Raw genomic sequence first — 25099 nt, forward strand, 5'->3', positions numbered from 1 at the left:
GAAAGTGTAGAGCCAATTTGCAGGGTTTAGGAGGTCACTGAACTGAGCCAAAGGGCACTGTAATGTGGACATTATGGTAGCACTTCTGTATTTATCAACTATATTATATGTCCCCTTCTTGGCATGTGTGCTTAACTGATGGTGAAAATGTTGAAGGTGCAGATAATAAATCAAAAAGACCAAATCTGTAATTTCATCTGTAAGTGATCCTGTGAGGTCAGAGTTCATCAAGGGCCCAGAAAAAAAGAATAGTTGAAAATTAGGAAATCCTTGAACTAGGAAGGAAGTGAAAAGTTCTGCTCATATTTCTTTCTGAAGTTTAAAGACAATGTGTACGCCAATGACAGAAGCTCTTTATTGCACATTTGTTAATATACCACAATAAAAATATGCATCTAACAACCTACATATAAATATTTCGCACACAATAATACATATTGCACTATAAGTTAATGTCATATCTGGCACGCCATGTGACAAAGTAGAGCGGGACAGTGGTAATGGACATGGTTGTGCTGCTTTGCATTGCCCAGACACATTGGACTCACTCCTCATTGAAGATTTTTTCATTAAATTGAAGGTTTGTGTGTGATCATTGGATGTTCCTTACTAATCCCAAACCTACCCTTCTCAACAACAAATTTAAACTGGCTGCATGACGTAAAATTGAGGGAACAAATATTGTTCTGGCGAAATATAGGCTGGCACAATATTGTGAGGGTAAGCATAGATGTGGTGTTCTTAACTCCATAGCTACATATCTTGAAGATCTATTTATAGTCAACGTCATTTGTATGGAGATATGACTAGCAAATCAATATTTGCCCATTCATTCTTATCTTCACAATATTGTGGTAGTCGATATATTGGCCATGGTGTTTTGGCGGGACAGTATAAAAAACTTGATATTCTACAGCACACCTGTTAAACCTGAGTCATGCATGGGTGACCCGGTATTAACTAGGAATAACCATGACCTGTCCATGAAATCAAAACAGATCACAGCTTTAACTGCTAAATTGTATTCTGAAAAACAGAGCTATCACAAAGGAAATTAAAGTAACAAACTCAAATGTGCAGCAGGAATTTGGCTCCATTAATAATAGTCCTACCCTGTTCAATGGAGCCGGTCAAGCAAGTGCCGATCCTAGAGGCATTATACATTTAATCCGAGATAGTGCTCTTGCGCTTGAATTCTGGTTCTTCTCTCATGGGTGAAGAGGTTGGCCGTGCCCATTTTGGCAAATGATATCAACAAGAAGGTCTGGGGAATGCAATCACTGCTATGACTTTGATTCCAGGTAGGGCAGAGTGACATCCCTGTAGGAGGTACTATCCTACCTGATTCTGAGTTAATTGGGTGTGGACTCGGACCTGGTGTCTCCCTGTGTGTTTCTGCATTTGTGAGGAAACACGGCCAGAACTGACAATACATTTGCAGATAAGTCTGGGTCCTGCATGCTATTCCCTGTTCCAGGTGATCAAACTAGGAACTGCATGTTAGAGGGGCAAAAGATGGTCTGGAAACATTCATTCCAACCCCAGTATTTCTGTCTCCCATACCATGCAACGTAGAATTGGGGGCTAAATCTTTAGTAGATATTTTCAAGACTGTGTTGATCCAAGTAGAGATTCCATATTATGTAGACAATTGTACCTATTATCTGAAAACTAAATGAAAACCGACATCCCTTTGCTTAAGTGTGACCCTTATGACTTCTTTGCTTTAACTATGTGTGTAGTCACATTTTTAGTGGTGTTGCTTCCACCGGTAGGTCAGGGTTCCTTCACCCAGACTGCCAGGGTGGTGGATATCCCAAAAAAGGTTTCCAGCAGATCCTATCCAACTCAGGTTCATGACAGCTTGGGCGTTGACAGATTTTCTGGAAAACCACTGACTATGTATGTTATTCCCTCTTGTATATAACTATATTCCATGTATATCCCTTGAAAATCTGACATTGATTCGTCCCTGATGGACCTATTTTAAATAATTCAGCTGGCATATTTTCAATGAGTCTAACAACGGCTGAGGTTCACCAGGCACCCCCTATATTGATTACCTTTAAGACAATAAAACGGGTTTGAAATGATCTCTTACTCTGTACCTCATTTGTACTCACAGCAGAATTCTCCAGGCTTAGGTTGGTAAAAACAGGGCCACTAAAGCTTGAGGATGTAATTGTAGGTAGAGGCCCTTTTTGTGGCACAAGGCTTCTGATGTTTTTTAAAGGATTTGCGAAAATGTCATTTATTGGAATAACAATAAATTGGATCTTTATGAAGGATCACACAAACCCATCTGAAATACAACCTATTAGAAAAGGAAGATGAGGCCCGCTGGCCATGGTCATTCAGTTAGGTCCAAGCAATGGGCTTGTTGCAAATACCCTTACTCAAACATAAGGGACAGTAATTGTAAACAAAGTGGAGCACATGAAAAGATGAGCTGCTTCTGCTACCTGAACAGGTTTTCAGAGATATTGCTTTCTGAAGATGATTTTGGCGTTTGCAGCAGCAACAGATAGTCTTTGAGGCTCCTCGACAACAGCAATGCTGCCAGATACACTCCAAGTGAATGCAAGGAGAAATTAGGCTTCCAGGAAATGCTGTTCCCTGGCAGATGATCCTGTCCCCTTATCAACCGAAGCTGCTTTTTTTAAAGTGCCAAATATAGCCATGGAATCTGTGGTTAAAAGCAGGTCTAGGTTTAAACTCTGATCTTGCTTATAGCCCAGGTGGATAGATCAATATGAGCCTTCAGGACGCCATTCAGAGTTAAGCATGGGGCACCTTACCAACTCACTAGCCCTCCACCTGAACCTCTCACCAAGCACATGGCCACCTTTGTTCACCAGAGAGGAGATATTCCACTATATAAAATGTCTGCGCACAACGGAGATTAGGATTGAGGAAAGGAGTTGTGGTCTTTTGACACCATAGTGAGTGTAGGGTTGTGGTTTTTGATCTCTTAATTTGTCATATGTTTTCTAATGGTTTTCAAGCACTGATTTGACATCTTTGATGCCACTCAGAGTGTTAGTTTCTTATATTTGGTAACATACATTGTGGCGGGCGCAGGTCCAATGATGTCATGCAGGTTATTTTTTTCAGATGTTTTGATGGTTTGCTGGGGTCTTTCAGGTCTTTTTTTTATGCAGGTTGTTGATTATACTTCTCTCAATCCACCCTGGGTGTTGAATGGAGTCTTTGATGGCATGCTAAGTGTCAGCTGCAGGTCTCGGAAGGCACGTTGTTTGTCAGTATCTTCTTTAATGGTGTGATGGTGGCCTACATGTCGTCGATGCCACGTTGAGTGTCTTTCTGGTGGCTAGCTGGGTGTTGATTGCTGGTCATTTGATGGCAAGCTGCATGACGACTGAAGGCTTTTCATGGCACGATTGCCGTTTATGTTTGGGCTTTGATGGAGCAATACATATCTTTCAGTTCTTTGATGGTACAATTGATGATAATGTCAGGTCTTTGATGGCAGGTTGCAAATCGCCTGTATGTTTCCTGAAAGCAGATTGGATGTTGATTGCAACTATTTGACGTCACCCTTGGTGTTACTTGCTGGCCCTCTGAATGCATTATGTTGTTATTGTCATATCTTTAATGTTTAATGGCAGCTGTGTGTCATATTGTATTTGACAGCACACTGGTTATCTTTCAACCCTCGGATAGTACGATGGGTGTTAATCTCATGGTTTTGATGAAACAATGGGTTTTGACTGCACATCCCCTGAAGATACATTGTGGATTATAGGTTTACTGTGTGCACCAGGTGGACCTTTGGGTCTTGCTATAGCATGCAGCGCACTGATTTATGGTTATGGTTCTGAGGGCACGTTGAGTGTCTATTTCCAATCAGTGACCTACAGTGTCTGTCGGCAAAAGATCCCGTAAATGTAGGTCATTTTTTTGATGTCATATAATTGTTTTTAACTTGCCATCAAAGGCTGGTCTGTAACAGCTCGCTCAATGTTATTGGTCTCCTGATAGCAAGCAGGATGTTGATTTCTGGTCTTGATGCACGCTAGCTTTCAATTTCGGAACACTTTGTGTTTTGAAATAGCATAACCACTGTTGTTCTCAGGAAAAGACGGGCTTTGAATGTTGCGTGATAGTGCAGGCCCCTTCGAGGCGTGCCCTTTGAAAGTCAGTATCTAAAACTGTGCAGTACAGGCGTGCCATCCTGGGACAGATGGGCTTCCCTCTTAGCCATTAACACTCCTGCTTGGGTTTGGTGGCATTGTTGAGCTTATTCAGAGTCTTTTTAATCCTGAGGGCTGTCAGGCGGGCGGACGGGCTCGGGTACCAGCATTCCTTCATGGTTTTTGCCAACGCTGATAGAATCTGGGAAAGACAGAGAAAGATTATGCACAAGTCAAACTGCGGTAGAGAAATATACTATAAGAGGCTACTTTTTCTGGTCAGAGTGGGACAGTCACAAGGATTCATTAAAATGCAGCCTACATTTTCTGAGTAGGAGTAAAGCAGAGGTTTCTGACTAAATTCTGTATTTTGGGACTTGCACTTTCTTAAAGTGCCCTGTAGCAACCAGAAAGTGCCAAGCCAGATGTTTGATACAAAAAATGCGCAGAAAGCCTTGCCAAATGTTAATATATTATTATTGCTGTCAATAATACCAAGAAAAAGAACAACAACAATAATAATATCAGTAATAATCACATTATTATTATCATTATCATTATAGCAATACAATAATATGTTAATGTATGTGGCTGAATATTGCTATTTAGTGATTCTCTGTATTTATTTTTGTCTTTGTTCTGTTTTTTTTTTTTTCACTTGCTTCTTGTGTTATGTTAGTTCTTTTTGAACAGTAGTTGATAATAGTTATTAAATACTGTAAGCTAAATTGTCAGGTACATCTGATCAATTGAGTTGGACTTATAGTACTATTTCTTACATCTCATGAAAAAAATCTTGTAGCCGATTTTCTAGTTTTTTATTGGGTTGTTTTTCTATTCTTGTAATCTAATAATCAATTTAATATAGATGCAACTGGATACTTAAGGATATTGCCTCTTCCCTAGGCTAGGATGGGGCCAGTGCTTAATTTGTGCTTGTTGTTTCTGGTGCGGAGCACCGGCACACATTTTTGAGGGCCGGGGCTTATTCTTCTGCCTCAAGCATTTGCTGCGAGCAAAAGGCACATATAGAAAAGACGGGGGAGGAGGAAAAGGAAAAAGCGTCACAAATGGGAGCAAGTAGAAAGCTGCAAGAGTGAGCTGAAGGGGCAGGGAGTGGCTTGAAATGGATTGAAGAGGCCCAAGATGGCTTCAGGATTACGCCACCTCAGTCTTCCATGTTCACACATTTAATTACAGCAGCTGCATGTTTAAGAGGAGGGCTTTGGGCACCGGCACCTTCGTATTTACAAATTAAGCACTGGATGGGGCTCTCCAGCTAACTTGCAGATGATAGGAGGACATTGCCTTTTTCTCGCTAGAAAGCAGCATGGGGTTACGGCTGCTAATTCCCTTGGTGATTGGAGGATATTGTCTCTTCCTAGGGGTCAGGGTTGGGCACTGCAGCCAACACTACCGAGGACAGAAGAAAAGTGCCTCTCTCGAAGTTATTGTGAGAAGCCATTGTCAATACCTCTGGCAGTCAGAGAATATTGCTTTTGTCTATATGGAATCAGCCCTGAAGTCTAATGTGGATAAGAATGCCAAATAAGGGGCCTGTGGTTCCTTAGGGGTCCGAGCTGGATGCGGACTACGCTGCCTGAAACCTTGATCGGGCACAAGGAACTCCACAAGTGCTTGCTTATTCATAATTTACAGCCTCTGAATAGTATGTTGTGAAAGATGACATTGTCCATTCACACTACAATCGCGTGCTCACTGACGACTTACGGTGTCTGAATAATACGTGTTGGGGATGACTGGTCTTTGTTGGTCGGTGCACACCACCTTCTTCATGTCTTCGAAGCTCGGGTCACTTGGCACTACATCAAAGAAGGGAGGCCTGTACTCATCCACCATCCCTGCAGGAGAAAAACAGAGCCTGTGAGTGCTTTCTACTGGAGGTCTGTAGGTTCATGCAAGCATGTGCCTGATATCTTTGGTAGGGAGCCTATCTTCCTCTTCTTCTTTTTTTACTTTTCTCTTTTTACTGGAGACATATTCGTAGCAGTACCAGTAGCAATATGTTACCACCACCCGTACATCAGTCAGTATACCAATGCTTCTGAACCACCTACCAAATGGATCTATTTCTTATTTACTGGATGAACACACTGTGATGTAACCCACCACAGGAATCTTAACTGCTCAGCACACTTCCACGACTGTACATATATGAGAGTCATATGCAGTGAATAAAGACTACAAAACCATAGCCAGAATTTCTACTCCCGAAATAGCACAGTTACTGTGGCCAAGTGGGACAAACAGATGCTTAGGCCCATATTTATACTCTGTTTGCGCTTAATTAGCATCATTTCTGCTACGCTAATTCAGCGCAAACGTAACTCCATATTTATATTTTGACACTAAACTGTCTAGCGACAAAATATTGGAATTAAAGTCAGTTTTTGGATGTGTTAAACCACCTTGCGTTGATGAGATGCAAGGTAGGCGTTCCCGTCCAAAAAATGACCCTAAGGCCCTAGCGCCTTATTTATCCTCCTGTGCAAAAATGGTGCACAGGAGGAAGGCAGGCCTAAATAATGACACTAAGCAGGGTTAGCGCCATTATTTGACGCCTGAGTCAGAGCAGGCATTAGGGGGCCTGTGGACCCATTTCCATGGTCAAACACCATGGAAAGAGCCCACAGGTGCCCACCCCAAGAACACCCCCACCACACCTGAGGGACACCAGAGGTTGAGGGGACCCCATCCCAGTTAAGTAGGGTAAGTATAGGTAAATATTTTTTTTTAAGTGCCATTGGGGGCCCTAAAATGGGCCTGCTATATGGCACTGGGTGCAATGGCCATGCACAGGGTACCCTTGTCCCCTGTGCTGGCCATTGGGGTGGTGGGCATGACTCCTGTCTTTCATAAGACAAGAGTCATGTGGCTGGATGGTTTTGCATCAAGAAATGACGCTAGGCTGGTTAGAAGCATTTTTTTTGCCTCTAACCGGTATAACGTCATTTTTTGGTGCAAAACCCCCTTCCCTCATACCGTCACCCCCACCGGCTAACGTCATTTTCCCAGACGTTAGCCCACTCTTTGCGCTGGTTTGCGGGCTTCCATAAATTTGGCGTCCGGCTGGCGCATTGGAATGACGCAAGCTGGCGCTATACTTTTTAAAGCAAAACTGCAGTTGCGCAGTTTTGCATCAAAAAGTATAAATATGGGCCTTAGTCCACTTTCAGAATGGGGCCCTTCATGAGTGAAAACGATTCCAAGAAATCCTTTGGGACATCAAGCTTTAAAAAAGTCCACACACAACAAAACAAATGGCTGATGGTACTACCAGCAGCGGCTCCTCTGTTAGGGTGGAGGAACGATGCCCCCCCACCAGCAGCAGCTGTTGCAAATCCTTTAACAAATGAAACAATAATAAACCATGTTTATTATCATTTCATTTGTTAACCCCTTTGCTTCTAGGCCTTTTCCCCTCCTGCGCTGAGCCTTTTTTTGGCTATTTGGGGCAGTTCGCGTTTAAGCCCTCATAACTTTTTGTTCACATAAACTACCCATGCTAAATTTGCGTCCTTTTTTTCCAACATCCTAGGGATTCTAGAGCTACCCAGACTCTGTGGGTTCCCCTGAAGGAGACCAAGAAATTAGCCAAAATACAGCAAACATTTCGTTTTTTTTTTAAACAAATGGTGAAAAAAGGGCTGCAGAAGAAGGCTTGTGTTTTTTCCCTAAAAATGGCAACAACAAATGTTTTGTGGTGCTAAAATCACCATCTTCCCAGCTTTCAGGAACAGGCAGACTTGAATCAGAAAACCCCATTTTCAACACAATCTTCACATTTTACTGGGACATACCCCCATTGTACTATTTTTTGTGCTTTCAGCCTCCTCCCAGTTAGTGACAGAAATGGGTGTGAAATCAATGCTGGATCCCAGAAAGCTAAACATTTCTGAAAAGCAGACACCATTCTGAATTCAGCAAGGGTTAATTTGTGTAGATCCTACAAGGGTTTCCTACAGAAAATAACAGCTGAAATAAAAAAATATTGAAATTGAGGTGAAAAAAAACAGCCATTTTTCTCCACGTTTTACACTGTAACTTTTTCCTACGATGTCAGATTTTTTAAAACAATATACCATTATGTCTGCTGGGCTCATCTGGTTGCGGGGATATATAGGGCTTGTAGGTTCATGAAGAACTCTAGGTACCCAGAGCCAATAAATGAGCTGCACCTTGCAATGGGTTTTCATTCTATACTGGGTATACAGCAATTAATTTGCTGAAATATAAAAAGTGAAAAATAGTTATCAAGAAAACCTTTGTATTTCCAAAATGAGCACAGGATAAGGTGTTGAGAAACAGTGGTTATTTGCACATCTCTGAATTCCAGAGTCCCCATACTAGCATGTGAATTACAGGGCATTTCTCAAATAGACGTCTTTTTTACATACTGTCTTACATTTGGAAGGAAAGAATGTAGCGAAAGACAAGGGGCAAAAACACTTGTTTTGCTATTCTGTGTTCCCCCAGGTCTCCCGATAAAAATGGTACCTCGCTTGCGTGGGTAGGCCTAATGCTCGCGACATTGAAATCTGACATGTTTTTTGCAAGGTGTCTAGCTGTAGATTTTGGCCTCTAGCTCAGCCGGCACCTGGGGAAACCTACCAAACCTCTGCATTTTTTAAAACAAGACACCTAAGGGAATCCAAGATGGGGTGAGTTGTGGGGCTCTCACCGGGTTCTGTTGCCCAGAATCCTTTGGACACCTCAAAATTTGGCCAAAAAAACACTTTTTCCTCTCATTTCGGTGACAGAAAGCTCTGGAATCTGAGAGGAGCCACAAATTTCCTTCCACCCAGCATTCCCCTAAATCTCCCAATAAAAATGATACCTCACTTGTGAGGGTAGGCCTAGTGCTCCCAAAAGGAAATGCCCCAAAACACTATCTGGACACATCAAAATTACCTTTTTTTGCGGGGGCACCTGCGTTTTGGTCCTGGGCTCAGCAGCCATCTAGGGAAACCTACCAAACCTAGACATTTCTGAAAACTAGACACCCAATGGAGTCCAGGGAGGTGTGACTTGAGTGGATCCCACAATGTTTTCCTACCCAGAATCCTCAGCAAACATTTACCTAAAAAATCAAATTTTTCCCACATTTCTGTGTGGGATCACCGCACCAGGACAAATTTTTATAAGTATAGCTGAGACAATGTTGGGTGGTAGGAATTTTGTGGATTCCTGCAGATTCCGGAAGGTTCCATCATGAAATGTGGGAAACATTTGGAGGTTTGCAGAGCATTGTGGGTAAGAAAATGGTGCGGGTGCATGTGAAGCACACCATCCTGGAATCAACCAGATGTTTAGTTCTCAGATGTGTCTAGGTCTTGTGGATTTTTCTACATGGCAGCGTCCCAAAGTAAAAAAAAAACAGCCCTCATCATTGTAAGTGGGACGATTTTGAGAGTAACCAAGCTCTCATGGCCCAAATGTAAAACTAAAACCCCAAATAATCAAATGTCCTCTTGCTTGACGTGGGATAAGATGTTTTAGTGTTCGGGGGAGAGCTGAAAGACTGTTACTCCCTTCAGTTGGGGTGGGGCATAACCAGGACCATACTGGTTGGTAGCCACCACCCCACTATTTTTTTTATTTTTTTATTCCATGGCATCTAGTAGACTTTCTGCCCCCCCCCCCCCCCAGGGTGTGGATCGGGGGTAATTGCCCCATCTGCCCACTGGTGTGTAGAACAACTTTGGCTCCATTTATTTGGGGTGTAGGTATGGCCATACCCCCACCCTCCTATTTTGAAAAAAAAATATTCCCTGGTCTCTGGTGGGCTGGCCTTCCAAAAATAGGCCGATCTGCCCCAAAGAGGGGCAGATATGGCCAACAGTAATGTGCCCCCATAGGGAGCGACCCTTGCCCAAGGGGCTGCCCCCCACACAAATCACACCCATAGACACACACCAATCCCTGGTGTCTAGTGGTTTCTGCCCCCAAGGCCTAACAAAAATAGGCCGATCAGCCCCCACGGGGTCAGAAATGGCCTAAATACAGTTTGCCGCCCAGGGGAGCAACCCTTGCCTAAGGGGTCGCTCCCCACCTATAAAAAAAAAAAAATTATCCCTGGTGCCTAGGGGTTTTTGGCCTAATTATATTAGGCTGAGCTGCCCCAGGGGGAGCACAATGGCCTAAAAATAATTCCCCCCCCCCGGGGGAGCGACCCTTGCCTAAGGGGTCACTCCCCACACATGAAAGAAAAAACATTTTTTTATCCCTGGTGTCTAGGGGTTTTCTGCCCCACCTGGGGCCGATCCGCCTCATTATATTTGGCTGATCTGCCCCAGGGGGGCAAAAATGACCTACAAATAATTTGGCCCCCCAGGGAGCGGTCCTTGCCCAAGGGGTGGCTCCCCTTATGCGTAAGTATAATTTTTAAAAAATGGCCCTGGTGTCTAGTCGTTTCTGCCTCCCGGGAGCAGATCAGCCTAATTATATTAGGGGGGGGGCAGAAATGGCCTAAAAACAATTTGGCCCCTTAAGAAGCAACCCTTGCCTAAGGGGTCGCTCCGCACACATAAAAGAAAAAAAAATGTTTTTATCCCTGGTGTCTAGGGGTTTTCTGCTCCCCTCGGGGGGCAGAAATGGCCTAAAAATGATTTGGTCCCCTGGGGAGCGACCCTTGCCCAAGTGGGCAAGGGTATACGCAGACGTGGGTCCCGGGCCCGCTGTGCCACTGCATTCAAGCTTACCTGGCTGATGAAGGGTGATACCCTGAAACCGGTCCCAGGAGGCTTGTTCCCGGTCTAGGGAGGACCTGGCCTGGCAGTTTGAGCTGGACTGTTCCCATGGGAAACAGGGTCAAGACTGATTTGCATATGGCTGGGTCAAAGCTGGGATGGCATGGTGAGCAAAAGAATTGATGGATTAAGCCCATATCTGTGACTGGGGGTGAATGTTTGATTGGTTCTGCATTCTGTCCATTATTTGTTTTTGTTTGCTTTTGTTGCACCATAGTGTGTGTAGGGTTGTGGTCTGTCACGCAGGCACTCATCACCAGCAAGCTGGACTATGGCAACATTCTCTATGATGGAATCTCCAAACAACTCCCATACAAACTCCAGGGCATCCAGAATGCAGCCCAAGAGTCCTACTCAACCTCCCATGTTGCACCCACATCACACTGCATCTCTGGAAACTTTGCTGGCTCCCCATTCACAAGCACAGGCAATTCAAACTTCTCACATACATATACAAAGCCCTACACAATACAGGACCAAAGTACCTGAACAGCCGCATACACTTTCATCAACCCACCAAACACCTACACTCTGCCTCACTCGCACACACTCCCTGCATCCACAAAAGCAAATCTGGAGGTCACTCATTCTCTTACATCACACCCAAGACATGGAATGACCTCCCTCAACACATCAGAGCCCTCTCTTCACTTCTTTAGGCCCGCAAGAAGCTGAAAACCTGGCTCTTCATATAAGCGACTTGGGACCAAACACCTACACCCCTTGCCGAAGTGCCTGTATACCCTTTTGGGTGAATAGTGCACTATACAAATCAACATAACATACCACTAATTACCATGGTAAAAGATTAGGCAGTTATGTGACAGAAAATATACCCTGACATTTGACCTCTGTCTTTGGACACGCCACATGTGACAAGATGAAAACAAAATCTAAAGGCATCTTTGTTGCTCATTCACCTTCTGAACTCCAGCATGGTTATTTTGGGGGTGCTGCAACAACCTCCGCCTGGAGCCTCTATTTTCAGGGCCTATGGTATGGAGGCACTTAGCATTGTAGGTGGTATAATTCCATCTGGAGTTATCTGTAAGGGTGAAAATGCACTACACGTAATGATAGACTAAGGTGGGAACACACTAAGGGGCAGATTTATGGAAAGTGGTGCTGCACGGAGTGCAGCGCCACATTCCCTGCACCCCTTAGCACCCCCCTACCGCCACCATGTGTGCGCCATATTTAAAATATGGTGCATCATGGCACAGGGTAGGTGGCAATAGTGCTACTCCTGCAGAGTACATAGGGCCCCATTCTGAAGAATGGAAGCCCCCTTTTAACGCCTGGTCTTGAACAGGCGTTAAAAGTGCCCTAAAACAATGGCGCAAGGAAAGCGCATAGATTTCCTTACGCCATTTTTTCAGCGTCCCCCCCCCCCCCGAACACGGGAATGTCCCCTTTGCATACATTATGCCAGGCGCAGGCTTAATGTAGCACAAAGGGTTACAAAGAGGTGCAATGCATGCATTGTGCCACCCTGTAAATAGGGCGCAGGGATTTGGGCCTTGTTGGGCCACATTAACGTAAAAAATAATGACGTTAATGTAGCGCAGGGTGGCGCTAGGGCATTATAAATGTGCCCCTAAAACTATTAAAGGGAATATGCTGGGACAGTAAATGCATCACCTATGGAGCTGAGAAGAGACTGCAAGACTGGAGCACAGATTCTGGGCCAGTACATTGACATTAGACCAGGTAAAACACAAAGACTCAGACTAGAAATACAGTGACACTGAAACTAAGACAACGAATACATAGAAACTGAGCTATGTTATGGAGTGGGACGATATGGTATGGAAGGTCATGGTTTGGTATGATAGCTATGGAAAGGAATTGCTGGGCTAAGTATATTTTCGACAGTCACGTAGGGTAGCATTGTTTAATTCTTTACAAAAAACACATATTCAAAGACCAAAAGTGCCCAAACATACCCAAAAGACAAAAAGCACAAATGCCTCCTAGGAACCTGCCACAGGCACTGCTGATTGGCACGGTTGCTGAATACTAACGCCGTCTAGGCTTGACTCCACTTCTTCCTCCCATTGTCACTTTTTCATATCTTTGTCATATTCCTTGTTTTCCTTTCCTGCATATCTCTCGCTTGTTCTAGGCGAAAATCTGAAAATGAAAAATAAGTCCCAGTCCCCAAAAATAAGTGCCGGTCCCCAAAAATAAGTGCCAGTCCTCCTTCTCTTTAAGCTCCCCATCTCTCTATGACCTTCGACCTTTGTCGAGCAAGCGAAAGCACTTCACGCATGCTGCTGGCCAGCATGTCTTTTTAAACTCCCTTTTGCCGAAAGTACATCAATGTTTACTAACAAAATCTTTCCCCAAATATTTGAGGACGGGACCTAGTAGTTAATCATCCTCTCCTCTAATATCCGGGGGTATTTCTCCTCCTCTCAGAATTTCAGGAAACGCATAAAAATAAAGGCACTACGGGGGAGCTTGAATGAGTAGAAACGCGGTGCTCTCACCTCTAACCACTGGCACAAATTAAGCACTGAATGGCAGGGTGCATGTAGGGCGTAATGTGAGATGTAACGAAATGCTGTGGTGCCTTGTAATACATGGGATAGAACCGTATGCGGCAATGTGTTATTGTGTGCTATGTAATATGACGTAAAGTTATTCTGTGGGTAATGTGTACTGTGCAGTGTGTGGTAGGAAATGATGAGGTATAGCACCGTGTGTTTGCTTTGTGAAATATTGATTTGCTATCCCATGCCGCGATGTGATATGGGATGTTGTGACGTGTGGTGCATCACCCTGGCTGTGTTACAGTATGTTATACTATGACAGGGGAAGTTGTGTTTCAGCTAACATTATGATGTTGCCTGAATGCGATCGAATATTATGTGTTGTGTATGTTGTGGTGTCATCTTATGTTATGCTCCCTTATAATGTCGTATACCATGGCATGGTTGCCATTTTCCGTGAACAGCCTCAATACAAAGAGCACCATTGCGAGGGGCGGTAGTAGCATCTTTTTTCACACTGCTGTGTGCAAATAATATGACGCTGGTACAGCTGGGCCTGCTTCCTCCAGCTGTGCAGCAGTACATGGAAACTTCCGGCTGCAGCGCCCGCGGACAGGAAGCTGGGACAGCCCCGGTGGGCTCAGGTCCAGCTCTTCCCCAGGGCGCTCGCCGCCTAATCAGTGTTGTGCAAACAGAGCGCTGATTGAGTGTAAACCCGCCTTTAATCACAGCCCTGGGTGTTGACACCAGATTACACTGTTTATGATTCTCGCCCCTCCTGACATTACAGCGCTGATAGGGGGTTTTCTGCACCCGGAGCCAGTAATATGTGGTCTGGGTGTGCTGAGAGCGAGGGAGAGGCCCCTGCAACCCCACTGCGCGCTCCCGAACACGTGGATATCGGACCCGCACCGGCCCTCCGAGAGGAAGCGTTTACAGGGCCTGTAATGGGGTTCCTAAAGGCCAGCGCCTGCAGGACCTGAGTGCATATATGCCAGTCGACCCGATTCAGGCAGGAGACTTCCGAATTTTTAAGCCAAAAGTGGCTTAATTTTGGCTGCCTCCCACATGAAATTGCCTCTGCTGGAATAGAAGTCAATGGGAGAAATACGTTCTCCAGCTTTTTTTTTTAATCTCACACTTTCCTCTTCTTAAATGTTGGCATGTGTGCCAGACCTATGCAAGGCATGAGCATCCCGCTGATGAGCTATGGGAATTGGAGCAGTTGAAAGACCAGCAAATGTGCGCTCCAGAGCAAGCGGTTATAGAACCTACAATGTGCGCTTCAAAAATTAAACGGCTTTAGGTGCAGCAATGTGCACTACAAAAGTAAGCGATTACCATGCCAGCGATGCGCACTCAAACAAAAAGCGGCTAGCGGGCCAGCAAAGCATGCTACAAATGGTTACAAGACGAGCGATGCTTGCTACAAGAGCAAGTGGTGACTGGACCAGCAATGTTCACTCCAAGAGCAAGCGGTTATAGGACAAGCAATCCGTATTCCAGAAGTTAAAGTGGTTACATGACCAGTAATGTGCGCTCCAAGAGCAAGCGAGTACAGAACAAGCAATGTCTGCTACGCAAGCGAGCGGCTTCATGAGCAATGTGCAATCCAAGAGCAAGCAGTGCGAGGACTAGTAATGCATGCTTCACTAGAAAGCAGCTACAGGACCAATAATGTGCCTTCCAAGAGCAAGTGCCTTCAGGACAAGAAATACCTACTACAAGAGCAAGCAGCTACAAGATGAGCCATGTGCGCTCCAAGAGCACGCAGCTACGTAATCAGCGATGGGTACTCCAAACGTCAGCAGCTACAGGCGCAGCAATCTGTGTTGCAACCTCAAGATGCTACTGTACAAGCAACGTGCACTTTAAGAGGCAGTGGCTACAGAATCAGCAATGTGTGCTCTAAGAGCAAGCAATTACGGGGCCTATAATGTGTGCTGACGAGCTGAAGCAGTTACAGGACAAATAACGCATGCTTCAGGATCGAGCGGCTACACGACCAGCAATGTGTGGTGAAAGAGCTGGAGCGACTAAAAGACCAACAATACTCCAGGTGTGTGCTTTAAGTGTGCAAGCTTAAATGCAGAATCAGTACTGAGTAATGTGTGCCAGACTGCTTACAGGAGTAGTCATGTTTGCTACTTGTAAGGCAGTGATAGCCGCTCCAAGAACTGTAGGGGTTACATGATCAGGAATGTGAGTTACAAGTACTCCAGAGGTTACAAGAGAATTAATATGTACTTCAAGTGCAGCAGCAAGTACCCGAGCAGTAATGATTTCCTCCGGGTGCAGTAGCTATTACAGGTGAACTAACTAATATGTGACATGAGTGGAGAAGCCATTACAGGATTGGTAAGTTGTACCCTTTGAATGTGTGTTAGAGTGAGGAAATACAAAGTATGACCATGATTGTACTACAAGACATGCCCATCACTGTTCTACAGACTATGTTTCTAGGTAATCCACCTTTTCTGTGTGGTCACCACGGATTCTTTGTCCTTTGTTGTACCCTATATTTTATCTGCCTTTAGAACTTGTGCACTTTACACCTGCTAACCAACACTAAGGTGCCTGTGCTCCCCCTTTAAACAGGGTTGACTTGACATATTCCTAATGGGTATGGTTAGCTTACCTAGAGGTACCTAGTATATTGTACAAAGTGTGCCCAGGGCCTGTATGTTAAATGTCACTTGTGGACTGCAGGACCTATTATGCCATTTAGAGTGTCACTGCAAACATGGCTTCAGGCCTACCATTGCAGCCTGACTGGAGCAGTATAAAAAGGGCAATTTGATCTATTGAAATAAACCACTTTGATGGGTGGAAACCTCCCTTTTAAATAAGAATAACTTTCCCCTATGTAGGGCTTGTATTCTATAAGGCAGGGTGCATGGTATTTAAAATAAGAACATGGAAAAACATAATGTTAACATGTTCTTACAGTGACTATTACCCAAACACTATTTTTCATGGTGGCAGGCCTAGCTACCCTATGTAGAAAACCACAGTACAGATTACAGACCTAATAATGTATCTCAGGAATTGGCTAGAAAGAAAAATAATTAGACAACTATTTTAATAAATATTAATGAAAAGTAACTTTTAGGAAGTTAACTTTTACCTGCCCAAAGCTCCTGGTGGCTAATTTGCATTTTATCTCAAGCTTCTCCCAGCTAGGGATTATTGTTGGAATAGGTCTGAAAAGGGGGTGAAATGCCTCCCAGGAGATACACTGTATGTCACTGTGATTGACAGGTTGGCCTAAACGGGCAGGGATGACCTCTTTGAGCTCACCAGAAGGGTGGGAGCTACAGGCATCCCTTTTGACATTGCAGTGTCAAATCCTGTTGGACTGTCAAATCCTGCATGACAAGTCGACTGGGGTTTAATTAATTATTGTTTATCCACTGTGTAGTTACTGGAAAGCCTTAGTCCTACCTGACTTCTGTCTTTGAGTTTATTGGGGTGCAGTGGCTGCCTCAAACTGAATTCTAGTGTTACATGTGGGGAGACACTAGGATTACCATAGTGAAATAAATGCATGCAATTTTTACACATGATCAATCGCCATAACCAACAGTAACCACTAGATTAACCACTAACCTTGGGTTCTTGAGTAGCGTGCTACTTGCTGTAAAGCCAACAGCAATTATTGTAGTGCCCCCCGACCCCAAGCCTAAGTTGAGTGAGGCTGAATTTTTTCACCATTTTGAAAATACCAAAAGTGAATAGGGTTGGTCCCAGGAAGTTTTACCCAATTTGTTAGGAAGCACTCGAGAGTCATTCTCAACTACTATCTCATGCCATGCATAAATCTGGTATCTTCAGGCACCCACGTCAGAAGATCGCTGGACCTGAGGAAGACAGAAGAGGACTGGACCTGCTGCCTGTGACCTCAGAGGAGCCTTGAAGGACTGCACATGCTCTCTCTTGTACCCCGGACACAGAATTGGATCCCAAGGGTCATAAGGCTGGCCTTCTATTCAAGCTACAAGGATACAGCTAGCTACAAAAAGCCTTTTCTGCAACTGCTCCGCTGACCGTGTGTACCTGGACTGAACCTTCCTGTTGGCCCCTTCCTGATACGCAGTTTGTCTTTAAGTGCCTCCAATTAAGTCCTGGTCAGCATCAGAAGTATACTCCTGTGGTGGATTATGCGTAGGTTAGTAAGTAAACCCCGTGACCATGATGAACCTGTTTGGTGTATCTGACTCGCAGTCCATCAGGATCAGCCTCAAATTGAACCTTGGCCCTGGTTGGCCATGACCATTGACTATCATTTGTTCTTTGTGCTTTTCGTTGCTATTTTTATTTGAACCTTAAACATTCATATCGCCAGGTTCCCTTATTCGATTTTTGTCATTCTTGTGTTCTTTTGTTTACTACATTTAATCTATTATTCTAATTCTTTTTTTGTTTAGCATTTTTATTCTATTACTGTTTTGAAACTGCATATATACTTTGTACATTGCCCTGAGTTAAGCCTGTCTGCTCTGTGCCATAGGTACCAGGCCAGGAAGCTGAGCTCAAGTTAATTTAGTGACTTTAAGGTTTCACCCTGAGAAGCGTTTTGATGATTTCTTGAGGTAGGTAGTGTCACCCACCCCACAATAATCCAGTTTGTTTCGGTGTTCAGAATATATCCCTTGTTGTATCATTGGACATCATTCTACCACAGAAAATGTCCATCATTGAGCTACAGATTATAACCATCTCTGAATCACACGGTAGGAGTATGACTGTACCAAAGAATGTAGCTCTAACTGTACTAGAGACTATGTACATTGCTGTACTACACAATATCATGGTAACTGTGCTGCATATTATTCATATCCCTTTTTTTGAAGAATACAACAAAGCCCAAAGGATATGTCAACCACTGTACTACAGGGTATAGACACTATTTTATATATAGTCGTCACTGTACTATATAATGTTTTGTCCATTGTACTGCAGAATTAAGCTGCCACTGTTCTACAGAAGAGAATGTGACCGTTGTACTTCAAAAATGCCAATCACTCAATAAAGAATAAAGCTGCCATTATTCGACAGAATGTGACATTTCATTGTATTACAAATTTCACCAACAACTTATTTAAGAATAAAGCTGTCACTGTTCTACTGAATGCGGCCAGCATTTTACCTCATAATGAGCCTGTCATTGTACGACAATGTGGGCATCTTTGTATTACAGAATGTGGTCCTGAATGTTCTTCAGAAAGTGATTTGGCGTCATTACAGAACATGACCATCAGTATATTTCCTGCGGTCCTTCTGTAGGTAAACTTGCAGCAATATGGTACCTCGTGACAGCAGCAGAAAGTAGCATAAGCAACACAGTTCAATGCACTGTATGTGGAAACAGCGATTGTTTAGTTTGGGATGCTTGGTGCATTAGGTGGAAAATCAGGCCACTTAGGCCTAAATTACTAGTGCTTTGTTGATTCCGATGATGCTTGCAAAGCCTCCCTGATGACTATTTTATGGCTAGACGCCATTGCAATTTACTGAATGAGCAAAACTCTGCATTTGCCTGGATCAGACATGGACGCCTCAGGAAACTTATTGCTTGTAACTAGTTTTAGAAGTGGACATTGTAATTAGCCTTCAAAAGACAGGAAGTCAGGGTGTATGGCAAGCATACCTCCTTCCGCTTTCATTGGGTCAGGCGGCAGAACTTCTACAGACTGGCCTGATGGGTTTCCATTTGCAAATGTTGATTTTGTCTCAAGGGAGGCCACTGACCTTGGCAGGAGGAAGGCATGCGGGAAACACACACTCTGCTGGAAATAGTTTCAGGATTGGCAATGTGATTCGGAAGGCGAATGAAAGGTGGCAGTGTCAGGTGGGAATATACCATTATTGTTGGAAAGAGGTGTTTTCAAGCACTCTCATCAGATGAAGGCAGGGTGGGGGCGTTCCTATATCAACAGCGACACGTGCAGTTTGCACGTTTTCAACAGGATTTGGAGGATTTTAGGGGCTCTGCCTCTTCCTGCAGGTGGCGCAACTAGTTGCATGTTCTTCCACTGGGAGCAGATTTTTGTGTTTCCTGTCGCTGGTTGGACGCTGTTCCCAAACTTTGTTTAGAAGATACTGCATGATCCTTTCAGGCAGTTAATAAATCGTGCCTGGACCACACTCATGTAAAGCACACATTTGTACTCCAGCGTTAGCAGCGGTTCCTTTTCTTTAAAGCGCTCCTTGTTACTTTGTGAGTTAGAACAAGCAAATGCTGTGCAACAGGGTGCAATTTCATCGAATACAAGTAACTTTTTAAGCAGTGCAGCAGATGTACATGCAACCCCCCACGATGACACTACGGAACCCAACCCAGCACATTAAGGTGGATCATCACGTCTCACCATTAATGACCGTCCTTCGAGTGATCTCCCACAGCACTAGGCCGTATGCCCAGACATCCGTCTGTTTGTACGATTCAAAGGAGTCTGTGCGGATAGTTTCATCCAAAACCTCTGGTGCCATATAGCGCTTAGTTCCAACTCGCGGGTTGTTTCCAATATCTAGGAAATCGCCATTCTGGCAATGCATGACAGCCAGACCTAAAAACAAAAGACAAACACCTGCATCAGAAGCTGAACTGAAAAGAAGAGAATCAAAATGTTATCACTGTCACACATAAAAACAAGGAACACACACCTGCGTCAGAGGAGACTTAAAAACACACATCTGCAACAGGACTAGACCTGAAAAAAACACACTTGCATTACAACAAGAATTACACACCTGCACCAGAGGCAGACCACATACCTGCATCAAAGAGAGGTAGATCAGAAAGCTAGAAAGACACACCTGCATCCGAGTCAGTCTTAATGCAAGTTTAATTACAATTTTGAAACCAAAAACATACAAGTGCATCCGGCCCCAGACTTGAAAACAAGAAACACACCCCTGCATCAGAGCGAAACCTAAAAAAATAGGCATAAGCAGAGCTAGACATAAACACAAAAAAACACACCCGCATCAGAGCCAGACCTAACGCAAGAAACATACACCTGCATCAGAGCCAGAAGTAACACAAAAACATAAGACTGCACCAGAATTAGATCTGCAGACTAGAAACGCACATACGCATCTGCCAGACCAGAAAACCAGAAACACAAAGTTGAATCAGAGTCAGACCTGAGCACAAGGGACCCACATCTATATTAGAGCTAGATCTAACAGAAGAAACACACTCTTTCATCTGACAGACTTGAAAACAGGAAATGCGTACATGCATTAGAGGCAGACCTGAAAACAAGAAACATATGCCACTATCAGAGCCAGATCCAGCACAAAAAACACACAGCGACATCTACGCCACTCTGAAGCACTATAAAGTCTCCCCTGTATCAGAGCCAAAATGTACACAAGAAACTTACATAAGCCTCGTCCACTCTAGAAATGAAAAAGCTAGATTTAAAAACAAGAGACACGTGTCTACTTCAGAACCAAAACAAGAAACACAAGCTTCTATCACAGCTAGACCTGCAATTAACACATGATTGAAACACACACCTACATAGAGTCAGATCTGAACACAAGAAAAACATGCCTGAATCAGAGCCCCACCTTAAACATGTAACACCGTGCTGCATAGGATACAGACCTAAAAACAAGAAACACACACACATCAACCGTGCTGCATAGGATACAGACCTAAAAACAAGAAACACACACACATCAAATCCAGGCCTGAAAAAACAGTCTTCCATTAAAGCCAGACCTGAAAACAAGAAACACACATTGCATCAAAAACAATGATAACAAGAAACACAGGCCGCCACGGAAGTCAGCCTTGCAAATACGAAATACATGCCTCCATCAGAAAAAGGTCTTGGCCGAGCATCTGAATATGTGACGATTCGCTTTGGCATTCTTGTAACAGGGTCAGTGGACAAAACAGGCAGTGACGCAGTGTGTAATACCCCTAAAAGAGTACATGGGAAGCCACCTAGATGTCCACGTTTCCAGCTTATTGGGCATTAACCCCAACCCTGTCTTCATTGACCACAGCGCCACTGACTGCTTATAGATCTCAAGGCTCGTTGCTCACCCAAGTCTGCGATGCAGCACTGTTTGTTGGCCTTCACCAGGATGTTGCGACTCTTCAGGTCACGGTGCGCTATGGCCGGTTTGCCTTGAGTCCCGAAGATCTCCACATGGAGGTGCACCAGCCCGCAAACAATGGACAGCGCCAGCCGCAGACAGCCCTCCACATCCACACTGGTCCTCTGCAGGTAGTCATACAGGGAGCCACTCTCATGGTAGTGGGTGATGAGCCAAAGTTGGGTGCTCGAGTTCCGGGATGTCATGTCTGATGCGATAAACCCTAAGGGAGGTGAATATAAATATGTTGTGAGCATCCTCTTTCTTTGCAGAATTCACCACTCTAAACAAGCCTCTATTCATGGCTCTCCTCTTACACTCAAGGTAACCTCCTCGCCAGCTTTAGGGCAAGGATTTTCAGAGCCCCTTTGCCCTAGCAGCAAGACATCTTTTAAATATTTTAAAGCAAATTTTTGTCATCTGGAGGCCTCATCTGGCCATTTGTGTTTGCACCGTAATCCAGTTAAGTAACAACAGTGTAGCAAAGGATCTTCTACGTTATATTACAGGTATTTTAAGTTATTCTTTGTTTCAAGACACGATGGGCCAGATCTGCAAGAAAGGGGCGCATCAATCCTGATGCGCCACTTTTCTTGCGCCGCCCTTAGTCCCTTTTATGTTACTAAGGTAGAGCTTTATTTACAATAAATTGCATCACGGTGCACGTTAGCACAATAGTGTCAAAATTTATGACGCTATTGTGGTGCTTTGCAGTATTAGTCCCATTAATTATGGTGCTAGTCCGGCAAAGCACTAGGGAGGCCCATAGGTTATTATGGGCCCGTCACTTGAATGGCTGCAATGTGCAGGAGTTAAAAATGACAGACAAATTACGCAATGAAATCTTGTAGATTTCACTGGGCCATTTTTTGCTGTCTCCCTGTAGGGGTACACCCCCCCTTGCTAGCATTGCGCCAATACGTGACATGTCACAAATACCTTACAACACATTAGCGTAAAAAATGACGCTAATGTGGAGAAAGGGCCATATAACTCTGGCTCTATATTTGTGAAAAATAGTGCTTCGCTAGTGCAAGGGTGAATCTTGTGCAGGACATACCAAAGGGCATTATTGAGCACATCCGCCATACATTGCATAGAAAAAGAGTCAAAAGGTACCGGGTTTGGCTACTATGGGGGTCATTCTGACCCTGGCGGTCCGAGACCGCCAGGGCAAAAATGACCAAAGCACCGCCAACAAGCTGGCGGTGCTTTCTCCCCTATTCTGACCGCGGCGGTAACCGCCGGGGCCGTGGGTTTCCCGACATTTATGCCCCGGCGGTGATAATCCGCCAGGGCAGCGCTGCCCTGGGGATTATGACCCCCTTACCGCCAGCCTGTTTCTGGCGGTTTGCACCGCCAGGAAGAGGCTGGCGGTAAGGGGTGTCCTGGGGCCACTGGGGGCCCCTGCACTGCCCATGCCACTGGCATGGGCAGTGCAGGGGCCCCCTAACAGGGCCCCGGCCAGCTTTTCACTGTCTGCATAGCAGACAGTGAAAAGCACGACGGGTGCAACTGCACCCGTCGCACGGCCGCAACACCGCCGGCTTCATTAGGAGCCGGCTCCTGTGTTGCGGCCTCATTCCCGCCGGCCCAGCGGGAATGTCGGAATGGGGGCCGCAGGAGTGCGGCCGCATTGGCGGCCGCAAGGCGGTAGCCGCCCGCCAAGGTCGGAATGACCCCCTATATGCCAGATTTTCTGATGGATCAAAGTAACCACTGACTGTCCTGCACTTCTCACACATGACTCAAAAGATGCTTCAAGTACAATCAGCAACACACTGGAAGTCGCAAACAAAAAGAAAGTGTGGTACAACCAAAACTTGTCATGTTCACAAAAAAACAATGTTTATATAAATATGTAGACACATTTCCCCTATAAAACAGTACATTAAAATTCAACAAATGAATATTTTGAGAACAGGAGTGCCTCAACACTATCATACCCATTTACCAAATATAAAATTCTAGGTGCAGGCCTTGAGCCAGAAAACAAACTATACCAGAAGCAAGAAAGCAAAATATTTGTCAACTAACTGACAAAAAATTGGGGATTTTGCACAATTTATTAAAATCCTCCTGGAGTTGCCATGTGGACCGTTGAATCATACTTTAGCCAATACAATACCAATTACAGGCATGTTTCTCACAATTGTTCATAAGCAGTGTTGTGTTTACTTGTTAACAATGAACTTCAGTAATAAACAAGTGGGGGTAACGCCTGCAACTCTTGGCTTGCCATGTACTATCCGAAACCAAAGGGATCATGAAAGACTTATCAGGAAGAACAAGCACTTGCAATGCATTAGGTCTCGCATTTGCTTGAATTAGATCTATTGGCATTGTAGATTCATAACAGAACTTTTCGTGCCACATAAATTGGTCAACCCTGCCTCATAATTTCATCTTTTCCTGCCATATAATTCCAATGGCCCTGCATATAACTAAAGCACTTCCATTTACCTTCTTCCTCTATCTGCAACAAAAACATGAAAATGTTGCCATTTAGCATCCTAATTTGAATTAGCGATGCTAATTCCAATAGAATACCACTTTCATCACTACAGAATTGCTGGATGGTTAATACAACCCCCACCCCCCCAAAAAGAAACACAACAGCCACAGATGAAAAATAAACTAGAAGGGTCATCCAAACATATCAAGAGTGTTCAAATAGTCACAGTGTAATAAGGATGCTAAGTTGGCCTGAATCATGGTCATAACTGTAATAAAGAGAGATTATTCAAACATATACAATTGTCATATAAACCCTTATCAGAAATAAACTATTGGCATTAGAATGTAATGCTCAAAACAGCTCGTAGAGGGCACCATAACAAAAATATAATTTGTACGAAACATGGTTATGTAACCATATTGTTAGCCCCTAGAGGGCATAACGCCATGAAAAAACAGGATAAAGTAATGCAGTGTGACCATATACCTAGCCCCTATAGGGTGTTTAGGGCTAGCGGGCCTACTACAAAGATATTACAAACAAGGCCTTTTAAACAAAACTTCTCCCAGCTGTAAAACAACATTTTTAGTCATAAGAATGCTTAAAAGACACTGAATGGTGGGGGGGTTATTATTTTGGGGATCCCACTAACTTAGTGTGGGTAGCCAGAGATGATATAGACAGAAAGAGCATTTTGAATGTGGTCCTATTGTTTTATGACTACCGCAGCCTGTGTTGCTTTGTAAAAGTAATGCCCTGCAAAGCATTATACAGTGAGTTTTCATGCCACAAATATTATAGTATGTTGACTGCAATGCTCGGAACAGCCCCTAGAGAACACCACAACAAAAATAGCGTTCAGAAGAAACATGGTCATGTAACCATACAATCAGCCCTTAGGGTGCATAACCACATGAAATAATAATGGAAGAATGTAATGCAATATAACCATACATGTAGCTACTAGAAAACATAGCACATCATATTTTGTCAAGTCTAGTTGGCCTGTTATAATAATATCACACACAAGGCCCATAAAGCATAACTTCTCTAAGCTGTAAAACAAAAGTTCCAAATATAAGAGAGCTTAAAAAGACAGTGAAT

The 25099-nt window shown here is 44.1% G+C and overlaps 1 protein-coding gene across 1 annotated transcript in view; it reads right to left on the reverse strand.

Moving 5' to 3' along the window:
* Nucleotides 1-333: 333 nt before the first annotated feature.
* Nucleotides 334-25099, reverse strand: part of ACVRL1 (activin A receptor like type 1) — an 89260-nt gene continuing 64494 nt past the window's right edge. Inside the window, exons 7-10 of the mRNA XM_069230535.1 lie at nt 21485-21760; nt 19791-19988; nt 5886-6016; nt 334-4356 (exon numbers count right to left, since the gene is read on the reverse strand). Of these exons, the coding sequence (XP_069086636.1) occupies nt 4225-4356; nt 5886-6016; nt 19791-19988; nt 21485-21760 (737 nt within the window). The 3' untranslated portion in view covers nt 334-4224. The remainder of the gene's footprint in view (nt 4357-5885; nt 6017-19790; nt 19989-21484; nt 21761-25099) is intronic.

This window comes from Pleurodeles waltl, chromosome 4_2, assembly GCF_031143425.1.
Source record: "Pleurodeles waltl isolate 20211129_DDA chromosome 4_2, aPleWal1.hap1.20221129, whole genome shotgun sequence".
In the NCBI taxonomy this organism is placed as follows: Eukaryota; Metazoa; Chordata; class Amphibia; order Caudata; family Salamandridae; genus Pleurodeles; species Pleurodeles waltl.